This window comes from Antechinus flavipes, chromosome 2, assembly GCF_016432865.1.
Source record: "Antechinus flavipes isolate AdamAnt ecotype Samford, QLD, Australia chromosome 2, AdamAnt_v2, whole genome shotgun sequence".
Taxonomy (NCBI): Eukaryota; Metazoa; Chordata; class Mammalia; order Dasyuromorphia; family Dasyuridae; genus Antechinus; species Antechinus flavipes.
The window spans coordinates 226,544,454-226,559,797 of NC_067399.1; the positions used below are offsets into that span (position 1 = coordinate 226,544,454).

Consider the following 15,344-nt stretch of genomic DNA (forward strand, 5'->3'; position numbering starts at 1 on the left):
TCATTATACATGGTAATAATAAGATTATACAATGATCAATTCTGATGGATGTGGCTCTCTTCAACAATGAGATGATTCAAACCAGTTCCAATTGTTCAGTGATGAAGAGAGATATCTACACTCAGAGAGAGGACTGTGGGAACTGACTGTGGTTCACAGCATGGCATTTTCACTCTTTTTGTTATTGTTTGCTTGCATTTTATTTTATAGCTTCTCTTTTTTTCTTGTGCAGCAAGATAATTTCACAAATATGTATGCATGTATTGGATTTAACATATATATGTACATTAGCCCTTACAAAATCCTGTGTTTCAATTCCCGCCTTCCCTCACACCCTGCACTAGATGTATATATAGGAGAAGAGGGGGCGGGGGGGGGAATTGAAATGCAGGGTTTTGCAGAAGAATTGTCCATGCACATGTTTTGAAAAATAAAAAGCTTTAATAAAAAAAATATAATATAGCTTATAATATTGGGAAGATGGCTGAGGGAGAGAATATAAAGACTGAAAATTTTGTCTATATATTTGCTAGGAAGATTGTTTACCTGATTGAGAAAGCTTTGAATTCTATTAAGAAGGATAGGTTGTTTTAAAAAAAAATCACAAAACTATATCCAAAGGAAGACAATGTATTATATAAAAGACTTTGACATAGAAGTGGGATCCAATAAGCCTTAGATAAAAATAGCAAGAAAGATATTTATAATAAATACACATGGCTTCAAATACTTATTTTCAATACATTGGTATAAAGTAACAAAATTAAATTAAAATTGTAAACAGTGTAAAAAAGATACCATAGATTTTACAGTACAGTATACTGCACATGTTTTTAAAAGTATGTATTAAATGGAGGAATAAATTTGTGGTGATGGTAAAATATGTGTGATAGCCAGAAAAAAGCAATGTCTTCAGAATCAGAGGAGGATCTGGGTTCAAGTCCTGTTTTTTATGCTTATTACTTGTGTGACCTTGGGCAAGTCACTTAAGTTTTATAGTTCTCAGTTTCCTTCTCTGTAAAATGAAGAGTTTGTATATCGACTCTACAGTTCCTTAAAGATTCATAGGATTGTAGATTGTGGAGTTGGAAAAGACCTTGTGTTTTATATAATTCATTGTCCCAACCTTAAGATGAGAACTGTCTTAAGGTGAAAGTTCATCTTTGATTGTTGAATTGATTTTGATTCTGAATATTGAGAATATTAACAAAAAATGTTCTGGAAGTATAATGCATAACTGATTGCTAAAAAAGTTTACACAAATAAATTATTTAAAATGTTAAATAATAGAATGTTTATTCCATTATTTTGTAAACCTAAATTTGTTATATCCAAATTGTCTTTGGTTATTTTTTTTAATGTTTTCTGAATTTTTAATTTAAGAATAATTTATTTGTATTTAAAATTTTTTATTGATACCTTCTAAAAATCATTTGTTTTATTCAACCAACATCTACCTTTTCATCTTTTTGCCCTGAACCCCAATTGAGAATATATGAAAAATACAATTAAAGCAACTTTCCATTTTAACTATGTCCAAAAAGACATTTGTTTTATTCTGTATTCTGAGTTCTTCATCTCTATCATGAATGAGTAGCATGTTTCATCATTAGTCTTTTGGAATTATGGTTATTATGTTGATTAGAGTTAAGTATAATAATTGTTCTATTATAGTTATAAACAATAATTTGTTTATTGATCCTTCGATTTATATATACCTCCCAGTTCTACATTCTTTGTCACCTCAGAAAAAGCGACAAATACTTTTTAAAACATACTTAGAGTTTGTTTTGCTTAGTATTACTCCTTCCATTAATCTTGAAGGAAGATCTGGACTTTTGCTGCTTTCTTGAGGTACTAAGTGCTGTGTTATTCTGGGATTTCAGAAACTGGCTGCAGATCTGGAAGTTTTTGTTGCTATCAAAGTAGTCTGCTCTAAGGTAAAGTTTTAATGCTACTCCCTACTCTAACTAGCTTTGTTAGTTCCTGACCTGGTTTTGAGTAAGATTAAGAATAGACTCCTATTGAATGTAGCCCCTGTCAGCTACTTGAAAAACTCTTGATTGAATGCTGAATTATAGTTTCTCCTTTGTTTTGTGATTCTTATTTTGTGGTTCTTGCTCAGATTATTCCTCAGGAGGTTGGGTGAGATGCTAGAAATGAGACCCTACTTATACTGTGGAATCTGAAGTACATTGCTTCTGAACTTCCTCCTGTTTAGGTAGAATATTCTAGCCATCCTGCTGGGACTGCTATTTACTTTTACTGATCTTCTTTTTAGTCCTTTCCATATTTCCGACCCGGAACTCTATAGTAGGTGACAAAGTTGCCATTTGGGCACCTGTCTGATATGGATTTTGTAGTACCCTAGTACAGTTCTGGGATCTCCTGTTGCCTAATTACACAGTCTCTCCCTGGATGCTAGAATACTTTTAATTACAGTGTGCTCTTATCTTGATCTTGTCCTTGGTGTCCACAGACTTCCCTGGTTTTTTCTTTATGCTGAGATGGGTTGAAGTCACTGTGACTTTTTGTGGATTTCCTCATCAGAATTTGGCCTGGTACATTTTCTTTTTTATATATATTTATTTTTAATGTTTCCTTTCCTTTCAGGCTTTGACATCAGGGCAATGAAGCCCAAGCATACAGTGATTGCATAAAAATATTTAGATTTCTTTTTTTTAAATTTTATTTATTTTTCTCTTATAGCTTTTTATTTACAAGATATATGCAATGGTTAATTTTCAGCATTAAAAATTGTAAAACCTTTTGTTCCAATTTTTCCTCTCCTTTTCCCCACCCTCTCCCCCAGATGGCAGGTTGACCAATACATGTAAAATATGTTAAAGTATAAGTTAAATACTATATATACACACACACACACACATGTCTATACAGTTATTTTGCTGATGGTACATTTTCTTGATTAGAGTAGTTTTGTGGAGGGGAGTTTATTATATGATTTTTTATTATTACAACATCTTGGTCCTACCTCTGTTATGGGCCAGAACTCTGTACTTGAAACAAGGATCTTACAAAGTGCTAACTATGTGGAATTGATAAGACAATGGTTATCTAGTTTAGCATGATGATTAATAGTTCTCTAGTTCAGTATGATTGATTTAATCTTACCACAAGTAATGGTTCCCTAGTGATATAATGATTGGTTTATACTCAGTATACTGTAAATAATCTAATTATAATAGAGCATATAAGCTGAGGTAAACTCAGCCAGGGTCAGACTCGAAGAAGAAAGAGGACTGGAGGCAGGAGCTCAAGCTCTCTGAGCCAAGGAGAAAGATTCACTCCATCTCACACCACATGATGGTTAGCTTGTCCTCCTTCATTTCCTCCACTGAGACCAAGCTAGCCCAGGCCCTAGGCAAGGAGACAATAAAGAATTTGGACTTTAACCCCTGGCTATTCTTGTGGTGATTAATCTGCTGAAACAAAGTTGGTCCAGAGACCTCCAGAAAACCAACCAGAACACTACATACCTCCATTGATATCTTTTTTAAACATTACCTTTCTTTCTGAATATTTTGATCCCCTGGAATAGAGAATGAAAGCAAGCCATTAAAAACTAATGTTTTTAGTTTAATTAAAAACATGAAGTGAGACTGACAGTTGTTGTTTGTTTGTTCTTAGTTCTGTAAGACTACTGTGGCATTGGGGATGTGATGTCCTGATATGGAAGTGAATTGGATATAATCAGGGAAGACTGTGCAGTCACCAGCCTCACTTTTCTTCTCTGGAGCCAGGAGGGCTCCTGAAGTTGGCCCTGGATACAATGAGAAACTTGACCTAAGGTCTTTAACAGTCTCAGTTTGACTGAGGCCCATTTAGTGATTAAGGATAGGTAAGAAATGAGGCAGAGAATGGCCTCTTTTAATTAATCAAAAAACCAATCTAGGAGGGGAAGACCTTCTGGTCAAAACAAAAATAATTGCTATTTATAGTCACTCTAAATCAATCAGGGCTCAAACACTGATCAACTTGCCTTGAGACCTATTTTTAGTCAATCTATGGGAGCCAGAATAAATCCAAAAACTTAGAAGAGACATATAGATACCTATGTTTAGATAACTAAAGATTAGGATCATGTTTTATGTTGAGGAGTGTAAAAATCTCAATCTTAATTGAGGGATCTTCAGTAAAGAGTCCCCCTCTCTCACCATGAGCACTTGATTGAGAGAGTAGTATTTCCTAGGGTATCTTAAGCCATACCTGTCTTTTTTTCTTCTAAAGTCCTTTTGTCAGGTGTAATGGGCTGAGGCTTGAGTTGATGCGCTGAGGTCCCAAGCACATGAGGCTAAATAGTAATTGGACCATAATCTATTAATATATAAGCTTGGAGAAAGAATGGCCCCCGCCCACTCTTTGTGCAAGTCCTGATGTGTTGTATATGAAATGACGATTTTGGTGGGTGGAGGCAGGGGAGTGAAAAGGAAGGGGAAGGAGAGACTTTTGGCATTGCTATTGCGACAGTTTGCTCAGCTCAGATTGCTCTCTGCTAGCTGGCTTCCTGTCGCAGCTGCCCATATTGCTATAGCAATCTTTCTTGCCCATATTGCTATTGCAATCTTTATTCACCTCTTCACTTCAATAAATATTGAAGATTTTTCCCTTAACCTGAATTCCTGACTCCGGCTGATTTTAAATACGCGGTCATTACAGTCAGGCTGCCATAACTGTGATGTTTTAAAAGGTTTAAGAGTTACAGTTTCTGGGTAATTTAATCATTTTTTTAAAAAAAGGCCAACAGATTATTATAAAAGGATGATCATTTGGCTATCTCTTTAGACTAAAGACCATTTTTAAAAAGCCATTAAAAACTATTGAATACGTCAAGGGAAACTAACAGTATATACAAAAGGAGAAAAGTGTATTACATTTCTGTTTTATTCTGAATTTAATGAACACAGAAAATCGAGAACAAATAGAAAAGAATATTATTTGTAAAACTGCTCATCTTTATTTCGTGTTGCTTGCTTTTAAAAATATACAATTAATTAACATTTTGGTTTCAAAGCTCGCTTGTTTGTTTAAGAATTTCTCTTACTTTTTTTTTTTTTTTGCACTTGGCAAGTGAGATTCACTGATTATAGGCCCCTAATGTTTTCTTTTTATCTTTCATGATAGAATGGGGCTATTCATTTATAGTAAACACTTCTTCAGAATTCAATAAAATAACATCTTTATCTAAAGTTCATACTCATAATAATAACTGAGAAGACAATGAGTTAACAAGATTTCAGAGTAAACTATGCCTATTTGAAAGTTAGAGGAAGTGGCGAGGAATAAATTCACCTGGTCCCAGTTTAGTAGCAAAATTTGTTCAGACAAATAACACTGACCTTAAGCAGGTCAGTGAGCCAGACAGACCTCTAATTGTGCATGTTTACTTTCTGTTTGGGATAATAACATTTTCCCCTTGTAGTCAACTGACCTCCTGATACTGATTTGAGTCTGTATACTCTTAGATCTCCATCCTCTCAAGGAACTTGACTTATGTGGCTTTTTTCTCCTATGATTCTTCTATCTCTTCTATTACCTGAGGAAAAATATACTTCATATTGCCTCCCATAGTAGTAAGGGACTACATTCAGTTGTTAATAGTTTGTAGTTCTTCTAAGAAATGCTTATTCTTACCTCTTATCATTTATCCAGTGAGGAATGCTGTCTTATTATTTATATTAATTTCTAATTTATTTCATGCCTTTATTAGATATTTGTTCTAAAGATTATTCATGTATTAATAGTTTAGCTTCCCTTTTTGTCCTAGCTGAATTGATCTTTTTATGTAAAAGTTTTTGTACTTTAATATAAAATATGTGTTTTATATTTTATGATTTAAATTATCTTTTCATTTGCTATCTTTATATTTTCTATCTTAGGAAGTGACAAGGATCATATTGCTATGAAAGAATATGTTTGTCATTGTAGTAGTAATTGTCATCATATTAGTAGTAGTAAAAGGTGATGTTGTTGGAGAAAGAACTTATTTTTATATATATATATATTATATATATATATATATATATATATTTATCTTTCCTTATTTTGAAGTTTGGCTGAATATAAAAATTATTTAATAAGTTCAGTTGAAATGCTGGTGAAACATCTCCCTTATTTTTTTTCAATGTTTTAAAAATGTTTTTCAGGGGAATAAATTCAAAGGATAAGTATATGGAATTGAAAAAATAAAGAATGAAATATTAACTTTAGCATAAAGTAGCTGCCCAGTGGTAGACAAAGCATCTAAATTATTTTAGTGTTGTACCTAGGAAAAAAATATGATGTAGCATCATTTTGTACTATCAAATTATATGTTTAGGTTTATATAGTATTTATACAGTGTTATGTTGTAGTATTTAATGATTATGGTGTCCTGACAAAATGGATTGTAAAATGATTTTGTTCTTGAAAAATATATAAAGTAATATGAATAACTGGTTATGTTTGCCTTGGAATTGATAACTATGTTTTTCCTTATACCTAAAAATTGAATAGGAGTAGAGAATAGAAAAGGAATTGGACATATGATTTCATTGGGAACCTCCTATATCAATGCAGATACTCAGTAATTTACAGTCTTGGAAAATTATATAGAGCATTGAAAGGTTAAGTTGCTTGCTTAGAGTTGCATAACTAAAAATCTTGCTTGAAGCAAGATTTGAACTCAGATCTTCTTGACTTCTAGATTGGCTCTCTATCTGCTAAGATAATTCAGTGTATAAATTTTATAATCAGAATTTTATTCCTTACTCATTCATGCCTAGTAAATCATATTATTTTATCTTGCATTACCATATATTTATATAGTGTTTTACAGTTTACAGAGTTTGACATTATCTTTTTTAATCCTTATCACAGTTCTGTGAGAGGCAGAGCAATGATTTGAACCCTGATCTTGAATAAATCACTTAGTTTTTTTGGACCACAGTTTCTTAATCTTTAAAATGAGAAAGTTGTAGTAGATGACCTTGAAGCCCCCATCCAGAAATAGACAGGTTGTTAATTGACTCCACAAGATCTCTGATAACCCGTTTATTATTCTTTATACCACATTATTTCATTTTAGAGTCTCTAACACCCTAATCAACAAGTTCAAAAACCTCTCAGTTCTCCTGACATGTATCATGTACCTTTTACTCTGTCTCAACTCCATATAATAAAAATCATATCTTGGATTTTACTATCACTTGTCATAAAAGTTTTTCACTTCTCTTCTGGAGAAGAACTCTGAAGTTCTTCCTATTCTTCCATCTTTCCCTGCTCCTCACATCTAAATCTGTTTTTTCATTCTCACAATAATTTATGGTTATTCTACCTAGCCCATCACTCCTGGCTTGATCTCACTTTCTTTTCTTTCTAATTTTGATCTTGTAGATAATAATTTTAATGAACCCTTTTTTTTCTCTCTTCTTAAAACTGTTGCCTCCATAACTTCTTATTGTTCATGCCTTGCCAATCCTTAGCCCAGGTTACCCTTACTTCCTCCCTTCTGAAACCTTTTTACATATTTCTTATTGATTCTGGAGGAAGAAATATAGCCATACTGATTGAGTCCCATATAGATTTATGTTATCTAATTGCAACTGCTACATGATGATGCCTTTATTCTATTTTTTTAAATAACTTTTTATTGATAGAACTCATGCCAGGGTAATTTTTTACAGCATTATCTCTTGCATTCACTTTTGTTCCGATTTTTCCCCTCCCTCTCTCCACCCCCTCCCCCAGATGGCAAGCAATCCTTTACATGTTGAATAGGTTACAGTATATCCTGGATACAATATATGTGTGCAGAACCGAACAGTTTTCTTGTTGCACAGGGAGAATTGAATTTAGGAGGTATAAATAGCCCGGGAAGAAAAACAAAAATGCAAGCAGTTTATATTCATCTCCCAGTGTTCTTTCTTTGGGTGTAGCTGCTTCTGCCCATCTTTGATCAATTGAAACTGAATTAACTCTCTTTATTGAAGAGATCCACTTCCATCAGAATACATCCTCAAAACAGTATCATTGTTGAGGTATATAATGATCTTCTGGTTCTGCTCGTTTCACTTAGCATCAGTTCATGTAAGTCTTGCCAGTCCTCTCTGTATTCATCCTGCTGGTCATTCCTTACAGAACAATAATATTCCATAACGTTCATATACCACAATTTACTCACCCATTCTCCAATTGATGGGCAGATGATGCCTTTATTCTAACATGAGTGACTCTTATTTGTTCTCTTCAGAATGTTGTGCAAAACATTCATTTCTCTCCTTAAGCCTTTGCATTCCTTTTTCCTCCCTTTCAGAAAAGGACTTTTCTTGACTTCATAATTTCTTACAAGAAATTTTTACACATTTGTTTTGAGTTACCTTTCCTGTATTACAAAGCCCTGTGACACCATTCCTCATTTCTCCTTCATATTAGTTTCTGAACTTGGCTCTTCTGGCCAAGCCCCAAACTTTAATCTCTGTCTCCTACACCATCCTTGTCATACAGTTATCACCTTGATGTTCCTAAAGTAAAAATGGGACCCTGTCATTTTTCTGTGAGCAAGACAAGATTTTGTTGTTTCTGGAATAAAATACAAATTTCTCTGCCATTCTCAGTCTGGTTCCAACCTGTGTTTGCACAGTCACGTTATCTCATTCTTTCTCATGTATCTCAACTAAACTGGATTATTTGCTATTCCTTGTACATAGTGTGCCTTTGCCTAGATTATCCTACATGCATTTCCTTTTCCTTTCTACCGTTTAGAATTTCTAGCTTCCTTCAAGCCTCATGGGGCTCAAGTGCTTTTTCTTACACCATCTTTTACAGATTCCTCCAGTTGTTGGTATTCTCTTTACCATCTCCTCCTCAGGAACCTGGAAATTACTTTATATTTCATTTTTATGTGCTTTGTATTAACTTATCTCTTTATATATGTCATTTTCCCCAGTGGAATATAAGAAAATTTCTCTAAGTATAAATATTACTTGTTGGGTTTTTTTGTAATCCTCATTGCCTAGCTTACACATAACATGGTAGCCTCTTAATAAATGCTTGATGAATGAATGATCAGCTGCATTTTCTCAGAATTTTTTTGAATCTGTTTTCCTAAAATCCAAAATACAAGTCTTATTGATGTGAAACATATTCTATGCTTTAAACTAGATGACAGCTATTTTTTTTTTTTCCTTCATTTTTAGTGCACCTTGTTGATATCTGGAACATGATTGAAGCCTTCCGAGACAATGGCCTTAACACACTGGAACATAACACTGAGATCAGTGTGTCCCGTCTGGAAACCATCATTTCATCCATCTACTACCAATTGAACAAACGCCTGCCTTCCACTCACCAGATCAGTGTGGAACAGTCAATCAGCCTTCTCCTCAACTTCATGATTGCAGCATATGACAGGCTAGTACTCTAGTGGTTGGGTGCTTCATTTTGATAAATTATGCTGATTTTCCTTTTTATAATTTGGCCTTGTCAAATGTTGCTAATGGTAGAAGCACAATTAAAAAGTAGATGCCATTGTCTATCTGTCTTTTTTAGTTATAAAACATGGGGGGAAATTTAGACATGACTTCATTTCCTCTAACACATTGTATACATAGGTCACTAGCATTGAAAGAGGCCATTCTTTGCCTTAAGGCTACCTAACCTTAGTCACTGAATGACTGTGGACACAGTCAAACTGAGACCTGTTTATCTTAGCTTAAAAGACCAAAGTCTCTCCTTGCATCCAGAGCCAGCTCCAGTTGTCCTTATTTACATCTGGCCACTGGATCCAGATGACTTTGCAGGGGATACTGAGGAAGGTAACCTTACAGAGCCCTCTCACACTGAAATCCAATTTACTTGTATGTCATGGCATTACCTCCTTGATGTCATGGTCCTTTTCAAGAAAGAAGGTTTAACAACAGTTGAATTTCTACTCCTCTGCAGGAGCAAATGTTTGGACTGACTTTTTCTGTTCTGTTTTCTGATGATACATTTATTAAGTTTAAGCCCATTTTAATGATAGCTTTTGAAAAATATTATTAGGAAAGTAAACTTATGGTAAAACAACAGCAACAACAAAAACTGTATTCCACAACTTAAAAAAAGGTTATCCTTCTCCATTTTTCATGGTGATAACAAAAATTGGCCATTCTTCAGAAGATAGAAATAATTTTTTTTTTAAAGGACAAAGTTTAACCATTAGAACCTAGGGAGAAGAAAAGAAAATTTTCCTTTCATTCTCTCGCTTCCTTCTCTGTAGAACCATCCTATAGAATTATATGCATCTGTAAAATTCCATTGTGGCTATTATAATTTGATGACAAATATATCATATGGGTAAATTATTTTGATACTTAGTTTTTATCACTATTTGTTTAAAGTTACTTCCATTAAGATGTATATCGTTTTGGCATAGTTTTTTTGCTTTTTCCTATCAAAAATAATAGAAATTTGCTCTTTGAAAGTAAAGAATTTTAATCACAAAGTCAGCCAGATTGTCCCTATGTCAAAACTATTTTTTATTTACTTAATGGATACAGATTTTATTTATCCTCTAGGAGTAATTTCATTTTAATTGATAACATATATTTTTTAACTTAAGAAACCTTAGTTAAAAGTTGTTCTAAAGTAAGGATATGAAACATTTTCATATTGCTGACCCATTGAATAAATCTAATGAGGACCCATGTAATATAAAATAGCAACTAAAGTTTTTTCAAGATAAAGAAAAAGAAAATATTTTATTCATCTGCTTTTATAGTCTATATCAGAAGAATATCACTTAGTAATTATAATCATAATGAAAATTGTTCTTTGGTTCTGTATGTATTTTGGTTGATTAATGAGAAAAGATAGCAAGAGTAAAGGGAAAGTAGGGATATGTAACGTGAAGGACAAAGGTGTACAGAGAAAAATGCATGAAGTAGCTGCCAGTGTATTGGGCGCTAGACCTGGAGATAGAAAGACTTGAATTCAAATAGGGCCTACTTGTGTAATTATCCACTTAATCTTTCTTTGCCTCTATTGTAAAATTTCTTTCCTTAACTTTAAAATGAAAATACTGATTCCCATCTATCTTGCAAGGTTGTTGTGAAGATCATATGAGATAATATTTATAAACATTAATCAATTACCTGACATATAGTAGATGCTTTATAAATACTTGTTCCTGCATAACAAATATATACACAGAGATTGATTTTATTAGTTTCTCCAGTGCAAAATATTTATTCCCAAAGTTCAGGCTGAAGCAACTGGGTGACATAGAGGGTAGAGTGCTCAGCCTGAAATTAGGAAATCTCATCTTCTTCATTTCAAATCTGCTTTAGATATGTATTATGACCTTGGACAAATCACTTAATCCTCAGTTTCTTCATCTGTAAAATGAGTTAGAGAAGGAAATGGCAAACTACTCTAATATCTTTGCCAAGAAGACTTCAAATAGGGACGTAAAGCATTAAATTTGATTGAAATGACTTAGCATCAGCAACAAAGTATAGACTTTATTTATTATGTCTTTTATGATGAAGAATCTTTAGTAGATCTCTATACAGTCAGCCAGGTGATGCAATGGATAGAATATTGGACTTGGAATCAGGGAGACTTATTTTCATGAGTTCAATATTTACCAGCTGTTTGACCCTGGGAAAGTCACTTCATCCTATTTGCCCAGTTTCTCATCTGTAAAATGAGCTACAGAAGAAAATGGCAAACCACTTCTATATCTGTGCCTAAAAAACCTCCAATAGGGTCATAAAATGTTAAACTTGACTGAAATGACTCAGCAGCAACAATAACAATAACAATTCCTTCTAGGATATTTGGTATTTGAAACCCTTTACAATTTGTCTCTACCTCCAAGCTATGTGCCAAATTCCAAGAATTTGTGCTCTAGTCCTGGCTCTGTCACTACTTTTGTGACTTTTGACCTTTATTATTCTGGATCTTCATTTTCTTATCTTAAAAATAGCAAGCTTATACTAGATGACCTCTAGAAATCTTTTTTAGCTCCATTTTCCTAGGGTGATTTCACATTAGTCTCCATAATATGTTCCATGTTTCTGATAGAATGGTCAATAATCTGTTCTCCATAGGTGACTTGCCATCTTTGCACAGGTATTATCTCCTGTTCCTGGAATTTCCTCTTCTTTCACTTCTCCTGTTGGAGTTCCTAGATTCCTTTCAGTGTTCCTTCAAGTGCTAACTCTTACATGAAGTCTTTTCTGATTCCTTCTATTTACATTTCCCCTTTGAAATTATTTTGTAAATATTTTGTATGGATTTATCTATATGTATGTAATTTTTTCTTTAACTGAATATAAGCCCCTTTAGTTCAGGTACTATTTACATTTTGAATTCATATCGTAGTAGTATCTAGCATAGTGACTGGCACCTGATAAGTACTTATTAAATGTTTTTAATAAATAACAAAGTTTTTATTAAATACTTGCTGTGTTCACAGTACTATGAGTTAAGTGCTGGACATGCAAATGTAAAAATTAAGACAATTCCTGCTTTCAAGGAGTTTACATTCTAATGGGAGAGAGAACATATATTGGAACTTTGGGACGCAAACCAGATAAGAGAATTTCTAGTCTTTATGATGCAGTAGCAAAGCAGAAGGTAATGAATTTTTTTTGATGTTTTTTCTACTGATAGAATCATATCTATTGTACCATTTGACAATATGAAAGACTTAGGGAGTAAGAATTTTCTTTTCTTGGTCTTAGTAGCTGTGACTTCTGAGGAAGTAGAACAGTGTTAATATTGTGAGGTCACATTTCTACTCATAATGGTTACTTCCTGAAATGATGGTATGGGGACTATGCTAGAAGCAGGACCAGTGGTATGAGTGAGGGCTGCCACTGTTAACATTCTGGCACCTTTTTGCCAATAACACTTGGTCAATAGTTGGTATAGTGGTATTGAAAAATGTAGGTTTGTTCTCCCCAGTGATTGCTCCACTTGATGATCCAGGGTCAAAACACAGTGATCTAGAGCTATTCCCAGTACTCATGGTTTCAGGTTCACAGGATTTTTCCCTTAGAGGTGAGAATAGGTGATTATAAGAAGCTTGTGTTTTGACTTACCTGGTCCATGCTGGCTTTGCCTTTCCCGTGGAGATTTCTAGTAGACTTAATTTACTTGCCCCTTAGATTTAAAAAATTTTCTTAGTAAAATATAAATCAAGACCTGACAAAAGGATAGTAGTATAGTAGATTTGAAGAAAAAAATTACAGAATGGCCTTTGTAGGGAGAGGGATAGAGAGATCAAAGAGAAATAAAATAAATTTTATTTAGATAGATCAAAGAGAAATAAAAGAATTACTTTGCTATGGTGAGGACCCAGTTGAGATTGACAGCATACATTGAAAGTGGACTCATTTGGTTTGATTTCTTCCAACTCTGTTTGACAACATGTGTGGAAAGGAGAATGTTGGTAGGATTGGGTTTTGGCTAGTCAGGAGAATTAAAAGGACAAAGAAGGAAATTGGATAAGACAATGTACAGGTGAACTAGTTAACTTTTGAAGGTTCATATTGGAAAGGGAGGAAAGTAAAGTTAGTTAGAACCAGTATGATCTCAATCCTGAGGGATTGAGAGATTGGAGATTCCTGTGAAGATAAAGAACATATTTAGAAAATGTAAGGCTTTTCTGTAATCAAACTAAACACAGAGGAATCTTGTATTCTCCATATTGTCTAGTCAAAAGTATGGGGACAATAATATTATGTGCTATTTTTTCCCTATGATATCCTTATCAAGAATATCTGCAGTGTATGTATAGCAGATTCTTAAAGGAAACATTTTATAGATAGGAGAGTAGTAATACAACTGTAGTTGTTGATTTTTTTCCCTAGTCAGTTTTGTCTGATTTTTTCACACTTTTGTTACCTTTGCATCATTCAGATATAATTATGACTTGAACTATCAGCATTTTTTACCTATTGTGTCACCTCTTACCACAACAGTTCTTTTTGTATATTCCATCTCATCCATTTCTTTTCCCTATTTCTGTTCTCTTCAGTAGCATTTTTACCTCCTGTCAAATAAATACATCTGGAACTTCCTTAGACTTTTCTAGGTTCCATTATCTTTCATTACTCAAATCAGTACCATTTCAGTTATGCCAGAACCATTTACCATATTTGACCTAATTAAAATTTTGAATAGTGTAAATCTGAATATATATGAGACCAACAGAGGCTCTAATTACTTTAACTAATTAGGACCCACCTTTTAATTTCCTTATCTTTTTCATCCTCTGCAGCTGATAGCTGATGTTGATACCTAAGCTATAATTATTTATTTAGTGGTCTTTTTGCCAGTATTTATAAGTACTGAAATATGAAATGGTGAAATTATTTTATGGGACAGAGAGTAAAACTAATTCTGTCAACTTCTTTAATTCCTTTTCTATGGAGATCCTATGAATCATCCTTCTGCTTTCTGTTTTATGATTTCATTTATAGTGAGAATGTCTAGATATTTAAGGTTCATTTCTTTGAGTAATGTGTCAAATTATTTATTGGGCAAAGATTTCACATTTAAACCCAAGTTCAAGTTTATAGCACCCTCCTTCTGAAGTAGAAGGAAGGGAGCTTCTTATTACATCTATTTATGAATCAAAATGGCCAAAGATTTACTAAGTATCTAGTATCTAGTCTATCAGTAATAAACTTCAAATAAAATCAAGAAGTTAATTTTTATACTATATAAATTTCAAAAATATTATTAAAGTAAAGATAACATGAATTTTTAATTGATAAAATTCTTTATGATTTCCATATTTTTAATCTGTAAAAATAACCATACTAATAATATTATTAATGAAATGAATGATTGCTTTTCAGATTTCATTTCTCTAAATACATGGTACCATTGTGTTGAAACTGATATTTTATCTTTACAGTAACATCAGAAAAGCCCTTTTATGAAAATAAGAAGCTCTTAGTGATAAATTTTATTGCTTTGTATGATAAACCAGAATACTCTTTATTTACCTTTAGTCAAAATATAAGATTTGGGGGCTTAAATTATTATTTCATTGTTAACAGTTCTTGTTCAGATAGAATAAGACCAAATATATTTATCTGTGACAAATAAGTTCTTCAACCATTCACATTTAGAAATATTTGGACCTTCAACATAAAGTGAGAATTAGACAGGTAAAGAGATTAATAAATAGGTCTTTATTTCTGTTTCATTTCTGGCATTTTTTCAATTGAGAAATCTCAACAATATTATTTGGCACATTTATTACCAATACCTTTAACACATTTATGTTGTCATTTGATCATTCTTGATTAGGGAATAAATTAGAAGACCTTGCATTGACTTAGTTAGAG

At 33.0% G+C, this 15,344-nt stretch overlaps 1 protein-coding gene across 8 annotated transcripts in view; it reads left to right on the forward strand.

Moving 5' to 3' along the window:
- The window catches only part of DTNB (dystrobrevin beta), a 361,849-nt gene that overhangs the window by 80,210 nt on the left and 266,295 nt on the right, over window positions 1-15,344 (forward strand). For all 8 annotated transcript variants that reach the window (XM_051976347.1, XM_051976345.1, XM_051976351.1 and 5 more), the window contains exon 4: window positions 9,195-9,408. In XM_051976347.1, coding sequence (XP_051832307.1) covers window positions 9,195-9,408 — 214 coding nt within the window. The remainder of the gene's footprint in view (window positions 1-9,194; window positions 9,409-15,344) is intronic.